The 20,180-nt window shown below is 42.8% G+C and overlaps 1 protein-coding gene across 1 annotated transcript; it reads right to left on the bottom strand.

Annotated features, from left to right (window-relative positions):
* Positions 1–1,181: 1,181 nt before the first annotated feature.
* id4 (inhibitor of DNA binding 4) lies at positions 1,182–3,976 on the bottom strand. Its single transcript, XM_077208274.1, has 3 exons — positions 3,337–3,976; positions 2,796–2,854; positions 1,182–1,821 (listed from the first exon to the last, which is right to left on the bottom strand). The coding sequence occupies exons 1-2, from the start codon at positions 3,667–3,669 to the stop codon at positions 2,810–2,812; spliced, it is 378 nt and encodes a 125-aa protein (XP_077064389.1). The 5' UTR covers positions 3,670–3,976; the 3' UTR covers positions 1,182–1,821; positions 2,796–2,809.
* Between the last annotated feature and the right edge of the window lie 16,204 nt (positions 3,977–20,180).

The following is a 20,180-nucleotide window of genomic DNA, read 5'->3' as shown; positions in this document are numbered from 1 at the left end:
CATTTTTATTAAAGATTTTCAATATCATTTTCTCTGGTTGGAATATTCCAATAAAATGATGAGCTGGTATTGTTTTTCTATTGTAGTTTTCCTAAACAGTGACAAATAGTCAGATCATTTTATCTCTAATATAATATTAGACATTAGAACATATTACAATATTTTTGTCAATTTATCACCATGTCTTTTTGGTATTCCTGTGAATATCCGTGTTCTTAGAGTGAAGGCCGCCATACAGTACCTTAAGTGAAGTCTGATAAAAAAATACAGGGCAAGAAAAAAAATTCTAATCTTTTTGTTTGCAAGCAAGAAATAAACAGATCCGGACAGAGAGAGAATAAGCCGAAGTGTCTTGAAGACATTTTTCGTTCCCTCAAACATTATCTATATCATCCACTGTGGTTACAGTTTGAATACAATCACATAAAGTGTGACTTTAAGTGACCTACGCTAAGAAAAAAAAACAGGTAACCTAAAAATGTGCTTCATCTAAATTAATTGATTTTAGCCCAATAAAAAAAATGCTATTTAAAATTACTGAATTAACCGAAATATATTTGGTTACACCAACATAACTCATTTAAAACTAGATTCAGGTAGAAATAGCTCTTTAACGTAACAATTACAGGTTACTACTTTATACAATGTATAAAACTATTTAAAAAATAAGTTTTCCGTAGGCAAAAAAGGCTAACTTGAATAGGCACATTTGAGTTAGAAATGACAATGTTCTCAAAAGATCACACATAAAGCAGAAATTTGAGATGTTCACCTAATAGAATAGTAGTAGAACAGGACAATATTCTGCACACAATTAGGACTGAATTATGCATGCTATGAAATTATTTTCCAACCTTTATAGTAAACAAACTCAGTCGCCATTCCAAAAATTGAAGAAATTGTGTACAATTTGTATTCAAAACAGGGTTTTGTAAATGCCTTTCTCTTATGCGTGAGTTATTGTTTAGAAATGTTTTCATTTATTCATTTCAAATAATATATTCTATAAATTGGAATATAATAATATCCTATGCCTCCAGCAAAGCAGCGCTCTAGTGATGTTAACTGATTTAAATGAAACAGTTTCTACCACAGGAATCCAATAACAGTTGAATGTATGTTTTTAGTAATTGCGCTCACAGCTAATTTAATGCACAGAAAACCGAGCACAGGCAAATCCGTTTATGATGTGAGACCTTTATTAGCAGAACATCATGTAATCATTCACTACACTTATGTGAAAACACAATATTTACAGAACGAAACATTTTCGATAAAAAATATTTTAGAATAATTACAATCAGCTGGTTGAACATATATTCTCTTACACGTACATTTATAGAACATCCTCGTTGTTATGTACAGCATTATTTAAGTCAACACTTATTTATCGTAGTTCTTTACAATATTAAACAGCAGGGAAATCCCTGTTCATCACAAATCACCTGACAATAGATATCAGATGTTTACATTTTCATTTTGAGTCATAAAGCTTTACAGTCTGATGGTTTTAGTAAAATTAGATGCAGGGGTTTTTTTTCTATCAGAGGTGTCTTGTTCAAATTAAAATTTCAGTAGTGTGAAATGGGGGGTGGGTGGATTCTCTGTCCAAATTCAGCATTTCCCCCACTGAGAGAGAACAGAATGGGCACAGGAGAAATCTGTCTGGCTTCACCGCATCTTTGACAGCTGACGTTAAAATGTTTACATATTATGATTAAGTAGCTATTAGTTTCAGTGCTGCTCCCCTGCGATTGGGCCTGGTGTGTGTTGGATTCCCTGGTGAAGCTGGGCTTGGCTTTGGATGGGTTCAGTGCACACCTGTGAGAGAGGAATGAATAGAAGGGGTGTGTGAACTGTGTGCTCCAGACTGACTGGCGCCACCGACAAAACAGAGGGCATGCTTGATCAACAACCCAAAACAAACCAGGTCAAACAACAAGCGCAGTGCAACACGGGGCCCGGACCGCTAGCCTCTCACTCACACACACACACACACATATGCACCCACTCCAACACATAGCTGCGGGCCAAACGTCCCTAACGCTTCGGTCTGAAGCTACCAACAAACCCCCCTGTTAGCAAGACCACCACAAGATGGACAGATATTGCGCAACGTACAGCTGGGTTCGAGTGGCTGCCAGAGTTACAGTCCAGACAGGCTGTCACAAAAAACAGCATTCATACTAACAGGAATATTATGGTAATAACTTCCATCTATGAGGTTTTTACTGTCATGACTCTATTAATAATAGCCATTGCAGCTGCATTAGAAGTCTGTTACCCAATTATCCTGACAGCTCAGCCCCTTTCTTTAGCTGTGGATTCTGGGTAATGAAAAGCATTTTTGTGGCTGTTCTCACTGCTGCATTCATGTGTTCAAGCTTGTCTGAAATAGTCTTAATGCGGGATGATTAAAATACTTGGTGTATTTTAATGCAGGTGCTATGCTGCATCAAAAAGAAAGTGCCAAAATAGCAATTGATTTGAGTTGAAACAAAACTCTAAATTGTAAATTATTTTGTTTTTAAAAAATGGTAATGAAATAATTAGTATAAATTCCGGCGTCATGTCAAAAGTAAGGAACGTGTGACAATGAAGGGAAGTCATTTTAAAATAAATACAAGGTATATTCAGGAAAACCAAATACAGGACTACGAATAGAACCGATTTTCTTTAGACCCGGTGAGAATTCCCTAGTGTATCGGTATCGGAAGAATTATTATACGTAACCACACATGAGACATGAAATGAGCCCTTCGAGAATATTTCATATTGAACTTTTATGTACTCACCGGTGTGCAACATTTCAGCGACACAAAATCGAGTCCTCCTTATTGACACCCGTCGTCCTCTGAAAGCAAAGGAAACAGGTGTGTTCATTCTTACTGCGGATAATGGTGAGGTGACATGAGGGCCACAATAACCATCAGAAAGCTATTGTACGTGGAGTCAATTAAAATTACAATGATCATAGAGGAGATCACATCTCATAAATATACATATATTTACACACACACATACAAAGATTTAGATGTAATACACTATGCATACATATCTCTAAGATTATATATATTATACATGAAGGCTATAAATAAGATTAGATAGATGGACAAAATTGAACACTAAGAAGACATTAAATTGTTTTAACATTTTAGCAAAGAACAAGGAAACACAGGCCTCCAGCAGTCTGGTCAACAGCATCTTGTGTGGTTTGGTGCAGTTAGAAACACACTATTGTCACTTCCGTGCGTAATGAGGCTTCTGAGCCTTTATCAGTGCCTTTATTACCATTATCAGCACAGTCTTTAAGTGAATGTTTCGAGTCCTGCTTACCTGCTCTGTGTTGATCTGTGTGAGAGGGGTCCGTGTGGAGGCGGGTGGGCTCGTCTGTTTTAGGAGAGACGGGTGCGTCTCCAACGCCAGCTGCAGGTCCAGGATATAGTCAATGACGTGCTGGAGGATCTCCACTTTACTGACTTTCTTATCCTGCGGAATAGTGGGCACCAGGCGCTTGAGTCGGCTGTAGCAGTCGTTCATGTCGTACTGCAGACAGAAAAGATCCTCCTCTTCCATTTTGCAGCGGCTGCGCTCCGTCAGATAACGCAAGGGGAGCTGACTGCAGCCAGAAGAAACCTTGTGAGGGCGAACCGGTGCGCTGGCCTTCATTTCAATAAATAAAACCACAAAGAGCTAAACGAGATAGGGGAACGAAAACAACAAACGCGCGCGGGACGCAACAAGAGGTTTCGTGTAAAAACGCAATTTGGTGCACGCAAGAAAAGAAGAGCAGTTCTATCCTGACCACATCTCCTCTTTGAGTGTGAACGCACTGTGTGAGACAGCGGAGGAGTTGAGGCTGGTCATATATAGAGGAAAAGGGGAGGCGCCACCCGCTCGAGCTTTGACAGTCACTGAGCGAAGAGAAACCGGTCAGTCACGAGCTCCCGTGATGATGGAGCAGCGCGCGACCTGTAACTGCGGAGGGGCTCGAGCGCACATAAGAGGCTGCTGAGTGAAACGTGTGTGTGGGTGTGTGGGTGTGTGGGTGTGTAAGTGTGTCCGCGTGTGGATTTATGTATGTGTGTTCCCAAAACAGAGATAATGAAAAAGATACAAAAAAATACTTCGCTAATAATGAACAAACATCATTTCATTGTTTGCCTTGATGCTTTTAAACAACCGGGGCATGTTGTCATAATGGGAATTATAATTATATGTTAGCCTTTGAACTAAACTAGTGAACACATTTAAACTTTACCATTCAATCAAGGGGCAACTAGATAAGGAAAGCAGATTTTAACTGAAATTGCTAACACTTTACAACAATAGGATAATAATAACTATTTAAATGTTATTAACGTTTATTAATGCATTAACTACAAATACAAACTGTTCATTCTTAGTTCATGTTAGTGCAGGTCCATTAAAATATTGACAGAGATTATTTCATTAATAATGTATTTGTAAATGTTGAAATTAACATATGCTAAGATTAATAAATACTTTAGAAGTATTTTTCATTGTTAGTTCATGTTAACTAATGTAGTCACGTAATGTTACCAAATGGAAACTTACTGTATAGAGTTACCTTGAAAGTATGAGCTGTGTTCTCAGGAAAGAGATTTCCATCAAACTCTTGTAAGGCAGTTTTTATTGGGGCTTAGTTTCCCTCACACAGATAAAGAGATAAAGAGACAGAATGACTGATTGCCCAGTTTCTGTATGTTTCCGTGTGTGTGTGTGTGTGTGTGTGTGTGTGTGTGTGTGTGTGTGTGTGTGTGTGTGTGTGTGTGCGTGTGTGTGCGTGTGTGTCTGTGTGTTTACTGGAAAATAACTGCACAGCTAATGTTTATTAACCAATCAGAATCAAGCATTCAACAGCCCATAAGTATACATATTTATAATTGAACATAAAGTAATGGCCTGTTGACAACTATTATAAAGTGTTGTCATAAAAATAGATATATTTTTTTTATCATTAACATGATTGGAAGCATGGAAGCTATGCCAATGAACTGAAAAATCTCTCTTATAACAGTAGAACAGCAAATTTGAAAAAATGAAGTCAATATTCATTTGCAAAATTCTTGTGAAGTGATCAAACACTTCACTTCGCACTGAAGCACTGAAAGAGCAGGAATGTTGTTGATGTTTATGACAAAATCCAGTTGCTCATAAAGGCTATTGGTCATGGAATCACAAACATTAACATATTCTACTGTAGGCATCTTTCTTTCAAGCATTTTCCAGAAGAGGTTTTTGTTTATGTAGAGTGAATGAATCACCATTTACCCTAACTCATTTCATTCATTTTGTGTGCCAGCCTTGCTACAGTGCAGAGCCTTATTCTCATAGTCTTTATCGTAGATTCATGGGTCTCGCACTACAGACGGACCAGCGCCGTGATGCCATTTATTCACAGCAGCCCATATTCAAATAATCTCACATCTGTGGCAAGTTGCCAAGGCGATGGAAATGCTTCCCCACTGGTGGCAACAAGTTAGAATTCGCTTTGCCTTTCCTCTTACTTTGATGCATGGAATCGTGTAGCATTCTGCCTGGCTAGAATTTGTATGTGTGTGTGATATGTATTAGGTAATCATGAGTCTTTGTCAAGAAAAATTCTACTTGCCTTCTGCAGGTGGGTTGGCCAAACACCCTGCAGCTTAGCAGGTGCAAAGAGTTTGCAAATAGTGCTATCCGTCATGTTCTGAAAAGGGGTCCTCAAAACAGAGCGCTGGCGTCCTCCTTTGAAAACAAAACCACTTACGATGCATAAAGCTCTGCAATTAACACATCACAACAAAAATCCTCGGCATTCTATTCTTGTTTAGTCAGAACTTGCTTTGGTTGGTAATACTTCATTTAAAAGGCAATGTGCAAGGCCATTACAGGAATGTTTGTCACATCACACATCTAACTCAGGGCTGAGAGGCTTTAAATAGATAACTATATTTGAAACAAAAACATAGATTAAGAATGAAAATAAGTGATTTTATAATACATAAATACAGTACATTACAATATTTTCTATTATACCCTTCTCTCTCTCTCTCTCTCTATACACACACACACACACACACACACACACACACACACACACACACACACACACACACACACACACACACACACACACACACACACACACACACACACACACAAAAGAAACATAATAATATACATAATAATAGCCTAATATACATATTTGCAGCTTATTAATATATGAAAAACTTTTTTAAACCAAATTAAAATCATGTGGTTTTACCAACATTAAACAGGAAATGACATCACAGAGATGACCCCAATAGACCCTCATGACTGTGTGTCATGGTTAGTCTTTTACAATTTCAGATAATTTGTCCTTTTTATGACAAAGAAAAATTAGGGTAACACTTTAGAATACTGTTCCTTTATTAATGAATTTACTACACAGGAACAAATGAGTAATGCAATATTAACATTTGTATTGTTGGGTGCGATTCCACCTTTGTCGAGTCCGAGTCGAATCCAAGTCCTTACCAATCAAGAGTCCAAATCCGAGTCCAAAGGGGGCCGAGTCGGACTTGACGAATTAAACATGAATGAACATTAGAACTGCAAAAAGATGTCAATACACACCATTTTTCAAGTTTTTTGTTTTTTTTGTTTGACAAAAATGGCGGATATCTGCATTATGATTGGTTAGATCGCCTGTCAATCAAACACCGGCGAAAAGTCTCAACACTGAACTTTTAAATTAATATTTTAACCTTTACAAAAGGATTGCAATGTATAGTAGCAGTCATACATTTACGTACTGTACATCTTTCAGAATCTTCAAGGTAATGCTCAAGAAGGCAACAATGCATTAAGAGCCAAAGCTAAACTTTTGAGCAAGTTGATGGTGATGTGTACATTTTTCTTATTTTCTTTTACATGTTAATATTTTATTTAGCATTTGAAGAGCAGTAAATGAATGAATTAATTTGTAAACAAAATAGGAACAATTTACACCAATTTACAACCCCTTGCTCTTAATGGATGTTTCCTTCTTGAGCATCACTGAGTCCCAGTGTGAAATGATGGATCTCAAAATCATACAATCACTGCTAGTAAGGAGTCAAATATGCAAAAGATGCTGGAAAAGCAAATAATGTGCAGGAGCTGGAGGATTTTTGTGAAGACCAATGGGCAGTTTAACTGTTCGGGACAAACAAGGGAATGGTTGTAATGGTTTTGTAACAACCATTATAAAAAAAACAACAACAAAAAAACAGTTGTGGATGATTCAGGTAATGACACACAATATTAAAAATCAAGCTTATGTAATTTGTCTTGTATTTTGAGTTTGAATTTTGTCTTGTGGAGTCTAGATTTCTGAGTCTAACATGTCAGAGTCCAGGTCATGTCCGAGTACAAATTCACCCGAGTGCGTGACAAGTCCGAGTTCATTCAAAATTGAACTCGAGTCCAAGTTCGAGTTCGAGTACCCCAACTCTAAACATTTGAGTAACTAATAAGAAACTCTGATTAACGAATTGGTAGCACTCAGTTGAATGTGGTAGTTCACCATTAGCTAATAAGTAACTACTGTTTTTTCATTCCTCCCGGAGAACCACAAAGAACTACTGGTTTACAGTTGTTAATATGTAGGTATTAATAGACAGAGATGTGTAGGCAAATGACAATTTTAGTAACAGTATAGTAAAGATATTTTGAGCCGCTAAATCTACTCTTACCCCTTAACCTATCCATAGCCATTTCTTAAAACTAGGCAAAGTTATGTAAAAACACAATAGACAGACAGGTGTAATCACAATAATTTATTTATTTGCGAAAATGTGGTACCAAAAGATCTTCACATGACGATTGTCACGGTTCACCGTCTATCTTTGCACTACATTCCCCAGAATCCTCTTTGGCGCACCTGCAATTACTCTCCCCTGAGTATAATCACCCGCACCTGTTCACAATCAGTAAGCCTCCATAAAAACACTTCCCACAGCCTCAGTCTTTGTCAAGCCTCCAACAGGAACAGACCATTATCCATTGTCTCCCGAAGTCTCTGATGCACCCAGTACCCGCGAAGTAACATATACTCACCTGTGAATTACTAACCTCTGTATCCTTGTTCCGCTGTTTCCAGAAAGCCTGCCTGAATCCATGTTTCCCGAGATCTGGTATTCACCTGAGTTCCCTGTGTTCACGCTGAGTTTACTTGCTCGTGACTGCATCTGTAAGAGAAAAGATAAAGTATTACTGAACTGTGATTGCTTGACATAAACTAACCCGAAGAGGACCTGCTCACCTGTAATCTGCCCCGTACGTTGTGCTCTTCACCGAATCTGCACCTGAACTTTGAATACTCACCTTTGCACCTGTGTCACATTAAATAAAACTGTGTTTGGATTCACTTACCTCTGTCTCCGTGTCTGTATCCTGACAGAAGGCTTGACCCGAAACTGCTATGAATCCTGCACAGCCCGAAGACCGCGCTTCCGCACACCCCACGGAATCCACTATTTTCGACCAGAACGGTAGTACTCTGGAGGAGTTTGCTAAAGTTTACCTTCACCTTTACCAGGATGGGAGCTGGGATGAGGACTTCCTTCAGCAGCAGTTCTCGAGCGGATTAGACGATCCACTCGCCCAGATACTGCTGTGTGATGATATCAACCTACCTCTCATCAAATTCATTGACCGCACGCTGTGGGTGTGTGGTTCCTCATTCACCGTGGGAGACATCCAGCACGATCTCCACGTTCAGCCCGATCTCCCGCTGATGTCACTGCGTGGTTCCAGATGGGCCATCCAGCCAAAGTCTCGTCCCGCAGAGCCTTCACCGCTGATCCCGTCCAGCACAGAGCTTCCACCGCTGATCCCGTTCAGCCCAGAGCTTCCACCGCTGATCCCGTTCAGCCCAGAGCTTCTACCGCTGATCCCGTTCAGCCCAGAGCTTCCACCGCTGATCCCGTGCAGCCCACAGCCTTCACCGCTGGTCCCGTCCAGCTCAGAGCCTTCACCGCTGGTCCCGTCCAGCACAGAGCTTCCACCGCTGATCCCGTTCAGCCCAGAGCTTCCACCGCTGATCCCGTTCAGCCCAGAGCTTCCACCACTGATCCCGTTCAGCCCAGAGCTTCCACCGCTGATCCCGTTCAGCCCAGAGCTTCCACCGCTGATCCCGTTCAGCCCAGAGCTTCCACTGCTGATCCCGTTCAGCCCAGAGCTTCCACCGCTGATCCCGTTCAGCCCAGAGCTTCCACCGCTGATCCCGTTCAGCCCAGAGCTTCCACCACTGATCCCGTCCAGCACAGAGCCTTCACCGCTGGTCCCGTCCAGCACAGAGCCTTCACCGCTGGTCCCGTCCAGCACAGAGCCTTCACCGCTGGTCCCGTCCAGCACAGAGCCTTCACCGCTGGTCCCGTCCAGCACAGAGCCTTCCCCGCTGGTCCCGTCCAGCAGAGAGCCTTCCCTGCTGGTCCCGTCCAGCCCAGAGCTTCCTTCGCCGCTGGTCCCGTCCAGCCCAGAGCTTCCTTCGCCGCTGGTCCCGTCCAGCCCAGAGCTTCCTTCGCCACTGGTCCCGTCCAGCCCAGAGCTTCCTTCGCCGCTGGTCCCGTCCAGCCAAGAGCTTCCTTCACCGCTGGTCCCGTCCAGCCCTGAGCTTCATTCGCCGCTGGTCCGTCCCAGCCCAGATCTTCACGTCACGCCTGCAAAGCCAGTCTTCGCGCCAGAGCCAGTCTTCGAGCCAGACCCAGTCTACGAACCAGAGTTAGTCTTCGAGCAAGCGCCAGAGGCCGTTGATCCTGCGCCAGAGGCCGTTGACCCGAGGGTCCGACAGCTCCGCCCCTGGACGCCCGAGGGTCCGACAGCTCCGCCCTGGACGCCCGAGGGTCCGACAGCTCCGCCCTGGACCCTCGAAGATCCGACAGCTCCACCATGGCCATACCCACTGCCTGTTCCACCCTGGTCCCACGAGCTGCCAGCTCCACCCTGGAGGCTTCCCGTCCTGTGCAACCACGCTCCTCGTCAGGATGCGTGTTAGGGGAGGGGGGGGGGGGTGTTTCTGTCACGGTTCAACGTCTATCTTTGCACTACATTCCCCAGAATCCTCTTTGGCGCCCCTGAGTATAATCACCCGCACCTGTTCACAATCAGTAAGCCTCCATAAAAACACTTCCCACAGCCTCAGTCTTTGTCAAGCCTCCAACACGAAAAGACCATTATCCATCGTCTCCCGAAGTATCTGATGCACCCAGTACCCGCGAAGTAACATATACTCACCTGTGAATTACTAACCTCTGTATCCTTGTTCCACTGTTTCCAGAAAGCCTGCCTGAATCCATGTTTCCCGAGATCCGGTATTCACCTGAGTTCCCTGTGTTCACGCTGAGTTTACTTGCTCGTGACTGCATCTGTTAGGGGGCTTTTCCACTGGGCTCGTTTGCTGCGGTCCGAGCCCGAGCGCGTTTGTTCCCGGCGCCCCCCGCAGCGTTGGTCTGGTTTCACACTCAACTTGATTCTATCGAACTCTGGTGCGTTTGCGTGCATCTTACGTCATTGCAAACGTGCACGGCGCATGATAGAAAACACGACGCGGGTCAATATATTGTGTTTTTTATTAATTTGGTGCCATTATTCATAGCTGAGTAAACAACCCAGGTTAACTGTGTGTGTGTGTGTGTTTCGCATAAGCTGTTTTTCCGCTGCTTGCAAATGGACTCTTTTGAGGAGACAGTGGATTTCCATTAATTTGTTGCCCTGATTGCACGCACTATGCGCGAATACACTGCAGACTCACTCTTGCTCGTATCCAGGGTAAATCTTCATCCCTTACGTGTGTTTTATTTAACTAAATACATCATAATCGACTAAAACGCATGCGCAGGATACTTTACTTCCTGAACAAGTGCGCACCCGAGTCCGTGTAGTTTTCACATACACGCGAATCGCAGCACGGTTCGGGAGCAACCGAACTCAGACCACCTCCTCCAGGTAGTCTCGGGTTCGGTACCCCAGTGCGCACCCGGGTCCCATGACAGGGTTCACATTAGCGATTTTTCATGCGAACCGTGCCCCGTTCCGAACTAAACTGCCAGTGTGAAAGCCCCCTAAGAGAAAAGACAAGTATTACTGAACTGGGATTGCTTGACATAAACTAACCTGAAGAGGACCTGCTCACCTGGAATCTGCCCCGCACGTTGTGCGCTTCACCGAATCTGCACCTGAACTTTGAATACTCACCTTTGCACTTGAGTCACTTTAAATAAAACTGTGTTTGGGTGAACTTACCTCTGTCTCCGTGCCTGTATCCTGACAACGATGTGTTGCAGTCACAGTCCTCTCTGGTGCTATATAATAGTTTTGTATGAGGTACAGAACAGAATTTACTTGCCTCATTTAGTATACTCGGTTCTATGTATATGCAAATTAGCCCCGTCTCCACACACTCACACCAGCTCAGAGATCCACTTGTTGATGATCAAATGTTGACGTGATTGGTTACAAGGTAGTTTGTGACATCAGAAACACCAGCGATTTCAAACCGCGGTTTTGAGACTGTCTTTGGTTTACTGCAGTTTTAAGGAGAAAATACTCAGCAATGATTTTGACTTATGAATTTGTACATGGTTTGTCTTCAAACATATTTTAAAAAAACATATAGACATAATAAACAATATCAAAAGCTTGATTTTCACCACAGGGGGCCTTTAAATTATTTATCCATGAAAATGTTAATCCGGCTTCACTCCGTGAAGGCGCGCATTTCCCAATTTTAAATGTACATCAAAACAGCATGTCACTATCTTTGATGAAGCAGGCAAGAGCCAATGGACGTTTGATATCACTGCCATAAAACATGTCATAACACTTCTTGAGTGTGAAGTTCTTGAATTTAAATTATTCATAACGAGCGGATTTGACGGGATTTGACATTTAAGGTCACTGCTAAGAATGGAGATGAAGATCACTGGATAAAGCACTGAATTTAAATCGGTTCCTCACAAAAACGTATGGATTCTAAAGAATTGGATTTCAGCGAGGAAATAAAATTGATGTATTTTGTGAATTTATGTTGTGTATGGTGTATTTAATGATTCTATTGCCAGTCTGCTGAGAAAATGCCGTTTGTGTCTTTCATTGTCATTGATATGACAATTGAATGCAATAGAGTCAAAACATTAGCCTAATGCCACGATTTTAATATGAAAAATAGGAATAAGTACAAATTTGTACGTCGGTAAAGTTGTTCATACGTAAATAATTTACATTTTAGTGCTGTCAATATGTCAATTTTATACGTTTCAATGTGTATGAAAACGTAATTTAATGTAGGCCAACATGAGGTAGAACTACACTTTATGTAAAAATACACACGTATTCACCTTGACATACTATGTAATTATTATAGTAATCACAATAACTGGGTAATAACCAGGTACTAACCCTGAACCTACCCCTAAACCTAACCTTAACCCATGAGGTAACCTTATATTAACCAGTACTTTCTTAGGTAACTACACTGTAAGTACACATAAGTGCATGTACTGTAAAATGCAACCAAACTACTATACAGGTTTATGATGAGAGTAAAGCACAATGTATAATTAATTGTAAAGTAAAGATCATGGTAATGTACTAGTAATGATTTAAGTATTACCAAATCCTTCTGAAAGAATTACTAATTATTTGGAACAGTATTCTAAAGTGAAAAGCATGATTCCTCCCTAATAATGACTGAAAGACTTTTAAGATTTTGACGTTTTTGTAAGGTTTTGGATAGTAATGACTCATGTTACTACATCCTTCTAAAATAATTATTGGCCAATTAGAACAGTATTCTAAAGTCAAAATCATGTTAACCCATTAGTAATGATTCACATGTTACTACATCCTTCTAGGGAAATTACTGGCCAATTGAACAGTATTTTAAAGTGAAGATCATGGTAACCCACAAGTAATGACTCAAGTTTTAACCAAATCCGTCAGAAGCAATTACTATCCCAAACCTTAAAAACCTCAAAAGCGTACAATGACTTCAGTCATTAGGAAGTTATCATGTTTTTCACTTTAGAATACTGTTCCAAATAATTAGTAATTCCTTCTGAAGGATTTGGTAATACTTTAGCTATTACTAGTAGGTTACCATGATCTTAACTTTAAAATTAATTATACATTATGCATTATCCACATTAATTATGAACCTGCATAGTTCTTAGTAGTTCTCTGGGAGGTATGCAAAAATGATTAGCTAACAGTCAACTACGGCATTCTACTGAAAGTTATAAAAAAGTATACTGAAAGTTAAAAATCTGTTGTTCGTTAATAGTAGCTGTACTAGAATGTTTACATTGTGTTACTCATTTGTTCCTAGTTATTTATTAATGAAGGAACATTATCCTCAAGTGTTACCAAATGTCATGTGGTGCGACTCTCTAAAAACATAATGATATTTATGAATTAATATTCATGATATTTGTACCTTAAATATATAAATTATTTTTGAAAATAATTAATCATTATTGTCGACGCTCTAATCAAAATAGATTATTACTTTTTACTTGATAGTTACACCACATGACATTTTTTGAGTCATTATATGTTATTCTTTCATAAAAATAGTATGAATGTATTGGCACACTTTTAAAAACACATTAATCATAATATCTTTGAATGCATGATTCAGATTCTCCTTAATATGCTAATATTTTGGAAGACTTTTTAACCTGCCTACATTTTGTGATTTGTGTACTGGTAGTTATTTGCCATTATCCCTGGAGGGGGTTGTGTCCATTCAGGTGAAGAGAACAGACATCTCACTATCTTTTTCAAAGACAGCTCTTCAAAAGAGACAAGTGTATGAATCTTTGATGGTAACCTTTCCCAGAATACCTCTCCATCTCTCTTTCACTCTCTATTTCAACCCCCAGGCAACAGGATACACTGTAAAGCTTGATGTCTGCAGGCACCGTTATAGAACTTATCAAATGTTTCTTTTCATCCTTTCATCCAACAAAATACAAGTTTCTTTGCAAATTAACATCTTGAATGCTTAAATGTCAATTTTATTGTAAAATTGTACATATAAAATGTCGGCACACTTTTTTTTTGTCAAAACACTTTATACCAACTTAATATGAAAAGGCAATTAATTAATAGCCTGATTCCCCTAAAAGTGTAAGCACTGAATCTGTGGCACTATCAAAGATTTATCTGTTTGTATGTGCATTCTGACTAGCTTAACAGCAACACTGATTCAATCAATAGTGTGAGCTTGGGGGCGGGTCTTTGTGTTTGTCCAACCAATGGCAGATAGAATAGAGTAGATATCTGCACTTGTAGTGTACTTCAAAATGTAAAAAAGTTGGTTATCTACATTCAAAAAAAATTTTTTTACTTGCAGATAATCAATATGAAGAAAAATAAAATGCCTCTTTTAAAAAGTGAACTTTGTATTAATGTCAAATAAATTTGATTTGTTGACTATTAAAGTAATGTCACGTTTTTAGTTAGTTTTTGCCAGAGTTTCATTGGCTATGTTTACATGCACACCTTTTGTTTCAATCGGAATGATCTTAAACATGAAACTGATTAGGAGACGACAAGTACATGAACCGTTATGCAGTGCTGTGCTACTTAAATTTATCAAACAGTAAAAATGCCCCTTCCCGCGCCCAAAATAAAGTGTAATAAAGTATGAAGTGAGGACTGATGGTGTCACACAGTCACCTAATCAGCACGCTCCTCCCACTCGTTCACTTCCCCGGAATTCTGATTCACCGCACATGCACATCATCAACCACTCTCATTATAAAATGACACTTCCCCTTCACTTCCTTGGTCTCGTCGCTACTAGATGTACAGACTTCTCTACACTCCAGTAGATTACCTACCTGAACTTCTTCCTGAGATCCCCGATTGCCAGTCATCAGTCTTCTGTCCTCTGTCATCCATCAACTACCTGCCGTGTCCTGTTCCGCGTCCTGCTAACAGTCATCTTCATTTCCATCCAGCTAAGTTCTCAGTCTCAGTCCAGATTCTCCTCGATATACTCACCAGTTTCATCTGCTAATTTTTCTCCCTGCCTCTGCTCAATAAAATACTATCTTATATACCATTTCACCTGTCTGCTTCCTTCTGTACCGTGACAGAAGACCAGACCAAATGCAGATCCCCAAGGAGACCGCAACGAGTCGCCCGATCGACCCGTTTGCAGATCTGGTGAATGCAGTTTGGTTATCCCTGCAACCATCTTCATCTTATAACCCACCTACCATTCCCATCGATGTCATCAACGCAGCACGCCAGTCACTTTAACAACTTTCACCCGCTGCCTCTGCCAGTCCCATGGCCCGACCTGCGACATTCACCAGTGAGGCGGAGGAATGCAGCGGATTCCTGTTACAGTGTTCTCTCTATTTTAAGATGCACACTCATCAGTTCAGCAACTATCGCGCCAGAGTGGCCTTTATCATATCCTTGTTATCCGGACGCACGCTACTGTGGGCTCAGTCATTGTGGCAATCCAATGCCTCAGTAATCAACTCCCTGTCAGCATTCTTCAACCATTTCAAGGAAGTTTTTGGTCAAACCGCTTCAAATCTCTCCGTTCATGACCAGTTGTTCCATCTGCATCAAGCCAAGAATTCTGTCAGCGATTACGCTGTCCAGTTTCGCACCCTAGCGACCACAAGCGGATGGAATGAAACAGCACTACTCACAGCCTTCCGTCAGGGACTCAATCCCGACATCTGTCACTTAATGGTTGTGTATGACGACGCTATGGGTCTAGAAAACTTTATCCAAAAAACTATCCGTATTGCTCAACGCCTCACTGCCTGTTCTCTTTCGAATCACGCTGCATCTCCTCCGTCCTCAGCACCATCTGTTGCCTTTCCAGTACCTGAACCAATGGAAGTAGACTCATACCACCTGACCCATGTGGAGCGTCAACGGAGAATCTTCAATCAACTCTGCCTGTACTGTGGGAGATAAGGTCACATAATCACCGTCTGCCCTGTTCGACCACCACGCCCGGCGGTGAGTACCATTCAACTCCCACCTCAAATATATAATCTATCTCGTACTACAGTACATGTCCTAACCTCCCACGTTTGTGTCTCAGCACAAGCCCCAATTGACTCCGTTTCCTCTGGGAACCTCATCTCGACCCAGCTTCTCCAAAAACTGAATGTCCACCGCAAATGCTGCTCTCAAGATCTAAGTATTCACACTATTCAGGGAAAACCTCTGGGTCGTGGTCGAATCAGGCACTTCTCACCCACTCTGACGCTCCGCATCGGATGTCTTCATGTCGAGGAAATCATGCTCATGGTGCTGGAAGAATCCACTGCTGATTTCATACGGGGACAACCGTGGATGTCACAACACCAGCCTCACGTTAACTGGGACACCGGCGAAATCCTGCAGTGGGGTGATGCCTGCTTCCAATCCTGTCTCTCTTCTGTCCAGAAACCATCTAGATCTCCTTCTCCTTCATCCACAACTCCGAATCAACCTTCATTCTCCATCAACTCCACCTCCATCGAGAGTCCAGAGGTGGATCACCAGGTGGAGGTCCCTCCTGAATACCGGGCATTCCAGGATGTCTTCAGTAAACGGTTAGCAACCCAGTTACCACCACATCGGCCATGGGACTGTGCAATTGACCTACTCACCCGCAGTGTTCCAAGGGTATATGAATAAGGTATTCTGGATATTCCTTCATCGCTTCGTTGTGGTCTATGTAGATGAGATTCTCATCTACTACTGGAACCTGGTCGAACATCGCCTCCACGTGACGCAGGTGCTAGAGAAACTTCACCAACATCAACTCTACCTCAAACTTGAGAAATGCGAGTTCCATACCACCTCTGTCCACTTCCTAGGCTACATCAACCATCAAGGCATCCAAATTGACCAGAGGAAGGTGGATACCATCCAGAACTGGCCTCAACCAACAACCATCAAAGAACTTCAATGCTTTCTCGGATTCGGCAATTTCTACCGACGGTTCATCAATAACTACTGCCTTCTCATTTCTCCTCTGACCTCAGCTCTCAAAGGCCGGCCCAAGTCTCTGTCCTTGACTCCAGCAGCATCTGAAGCCTTCCATAAGGTCAAGCAGGCCTTTCAAACCGCTCTGATCCTGGTCCACCCTAATCCAGATCTACCGTTCATCGGCGAGGTCAATGCCTCATCGACCGGGTCGAAGCGGTCCTCTTACAGCAGCAGGGTGAACCATCCCAAACTCCATCCATGTGCATTCTATTCTAAAAAGCCTCAATTCACGTCGAGCCAGGTGGGCTTTATTCTTCACCAGATTCCACTTTTCCGTCTCATACAGACCCGGGGATAAGAACTGCAGAGCAGATGCCTTGTCACGCTTTCATCAGCGCACCCCTGAAGATCCTTCTCCTGAACCCATACTCCCTCCAGCCATGATCGTCGAACAGATTTCCCACGCCAATCACTCCAACCCTGCTCCACCGGGAGGTCCAGAAGGGCTCCTCTACGTACCACCCACTTTTCGCCTGACCCTTCTGGACTCAGCTCACACATCTCCGGCTCTGGACACCCAGGTAGGCGACGTACCCTCTCGCTCCTATGTCAACGCTACTGGTGGCCCACCATGCATCAGAATATCTCCCGGTGTGTCAAGGATTGCTCAGTCTGCGCCATTACAAATAATCCCCGAAGCCTCCCGGAAGGTAAACTGATTCTTCTCCCTGTACCTCAACGACCCTGATCACACTTAGGGGTCGACTTCATGACCGATCTACCTGCTTCAAACAACCACACTTGCGTCTTTGTCATCGTGGACAGGTTCTCAAAGGCTTGCAAACCAATTCCCCTCGAGGGACTGCCAACTGTCTTCAAAGCAACTGAGGCCCTGTTTCACGATGTGTTCTGCCACTTCGGCATTCCCGAGGATATCGTATCGGACAGAGGTCCCCAGTTCATCTCCCATCATCTCTGGCAAGCCTTCTTCAAACTCCTAGGAGTATCAGTAAGTCTCTCCTCCAGCTATCACCCTCAAACAAACTGACAGACTGAGCGGAAGATTCAGGAAATTGGGAGATACCTGAGGTCCTACTGCTACCAGAACCAGGACAGCTGGAGCCAATTCCTCCCATGGGCGGAATATGCCCAAAACTCCCTACGTCAATCCACCACAGGGCTCACCCAGTTCCAATGCACCCCTAGGTTACCAACTTCCACTGTTTCCCCGGTCGGGTGAGCCCTCGGAGGTTCCAGCTGTCAACCATTGGTTCGAGCAGAGCGAGAGGGTATGGGAGTCAGCTCATGTGCGTCTCCAACAGGTAGTGCAGAGACACAAGAGACAAGAGGACAAATACAGAGCACCTACTCTTTGTTACCAACCGGGCCAGAAGGTATGGCTCTCTACGCAGGACATCCGTCTCCGCCTGCCTTGCCGTAAGCTGAGTCCCCGGTACAAAGGTCCATTCACCATGCAGAGAAGGCTCAACAAAGTCACCTACAGACTAAACCTACCTCCACACAATAGAATTTCACCATCCTTCCACGTCTCTCTCCTCAAACCTCACTCTGAATCTCTGTCTTCTCCTCCCACAGAATTGGGTGACAACAAAGTACCTCCTCCTCCCAACATCGCAGAAGAGGAACCCATCTACCGGGTTCGAGCCATTCTGGACTCACGACGACGGGTCCCAGGCTTGAATACCTTATCGACTGGGAGGATTACGGTCCCGAGGAACGATCCTGGGTGTTACGCGATGATATCCTCAATCCCACACTCCTCACTCAATACCAGTCAGAACATCCAGATTGACCAGCTCCCAGAGGTCGAGGCAGACCTCATCGTCGTCGTCATCGTCCTACCCAGTCGTCAGAAGCCTCCTGTGGAGGAGGGGGTACTGTGACACAGTCACCGTATCAGCACGCTCCGCCCACTCGTTCACTCTCCCCGGAATTCTGATTCACCACACCTGCACGTCATCAACCACTCTCATTATAAAATGACACTTCCCCTTCACTTCCTTGTCTGGTCTCGTCGCTACAAGATGTACAGACTTCTCTACACTCCAGTAGATTACCTACCTGAACTTCTTCCTGAGATCCCCGATTGCCAGTCTTCTGTCCTCTGTCATCCGTCATCTACCTGCCGTGTCCTGTTCCGCCTCCTGCGAACAGTCATCTTCATTACCATCCAGCTAAGTTCCATCTCAGTCCAGATTCTCCTCGATATACTCACCAGTTTAATCTGATAATTCTTCTCCGTGCCTCTGGCCAGTAAAATACTATCTTATATACCGTCTATCTTAAAAACATCTGAGTGCTGCCCTCTTCAGGTTGAACTGTGGTACTGCCTGACGTAAGCAGGCACCAGCTCACCACGCCCTTGCCTACAGAGAGATGCGGGTCTCAGGTGCACGCCCCACCTCTGCTGGGCTCTGCCCACTTTTCCACCATTTTTCAAATATTGCCAGTGGGTGGAGTCAGGCTCTGACCAGGGGTTGAGTTACCCTTTATCAACAGCTGCAGCTCGTTCTGTGCATCATACGTCATTACACAATTGCTACGTCATGGCACATGCGCAGTCCTTTCCAGTTTCAGTTTTCAATCCGATCAAGTGTTCACATGTTCTCTAGATCGGATTAGAAATGGAATAAAATACCCCTTTCAATCCGATCAAAATTTCAGTTGGATCGAGCTCAATCGGGTCGATTAAGGTGTTTGCATGAAGGATTTTCAGTCCGATTGATTATTTGTCAATCCGATTATTTGGTTGCATCATTTAACATGTTAATTAGTTCGGTTCATCTTCTGTTCCCTACCTGTTTGTCACCATGGTAACTGTGGCGAGCAGGAGGAGTGATTGATGAGTGACACCTGCGCGACGTTCCGGTCTCGTATCTCTCACGGAGGAGCGGAAGCATAATAGGAGGAGCGACGACAGTGAAGATCACGAGAGGACCAGGCCTGGACAGTTTTATATATATGTGTCTTTACTTTTGTATTGTAATTTTTTTATTATTATTAAAATAAGTTGAATGTTCGCCGGTTCCCGCCTCCTTCTTCCCATAACAACGAACTTTGTTACAATCACCAATTGATTAGGTTCCTCAGTTCAGGTGTGTTTTGTTAATTATCTAGTTAGTTTATCTAGTCAGAGCTCTGTTTGCTCTGTATTTAAACCTTCTCTTTCAGTTTTG

The sequence above is a fragment of the Siphateles boraxobius genome, unplaced genomic scaffold, assembly GCF_051911475.1.
Source record: "Siphateles boraxobius isolate OS27281-9 unplaced genomic scaffold, OSU_SipBor_1 12, whole genome shotgun sequence".
Lineage (NCBI taxonomy): Eukaryota > Metazoa > Chordata > Actinopteri > Cypriniformes > Leuciscidae > Siphateles > Siphateles boraxobius.
Note: the sequence above shows the minus strand (reverse complement) of the source record. Positions and strands in the feature narration are given on the sequence as shown.

Coding starts and splice junctions, on each gene's coding strand:
- id4 (XM_077208274.1), bottom strand. CDS start 3,669: ATGAAGGCCAGCGCACCGGTTCGCCCTCACAAGGTTTCTTCTGGCTGC. Junction 2,855..3,336: donor CACAGATCAACACAGAGCAG/GTAAGCAGGACT, acceptor CTTTGCTTTCAG/AGGACGACGGGTGTCAATAA.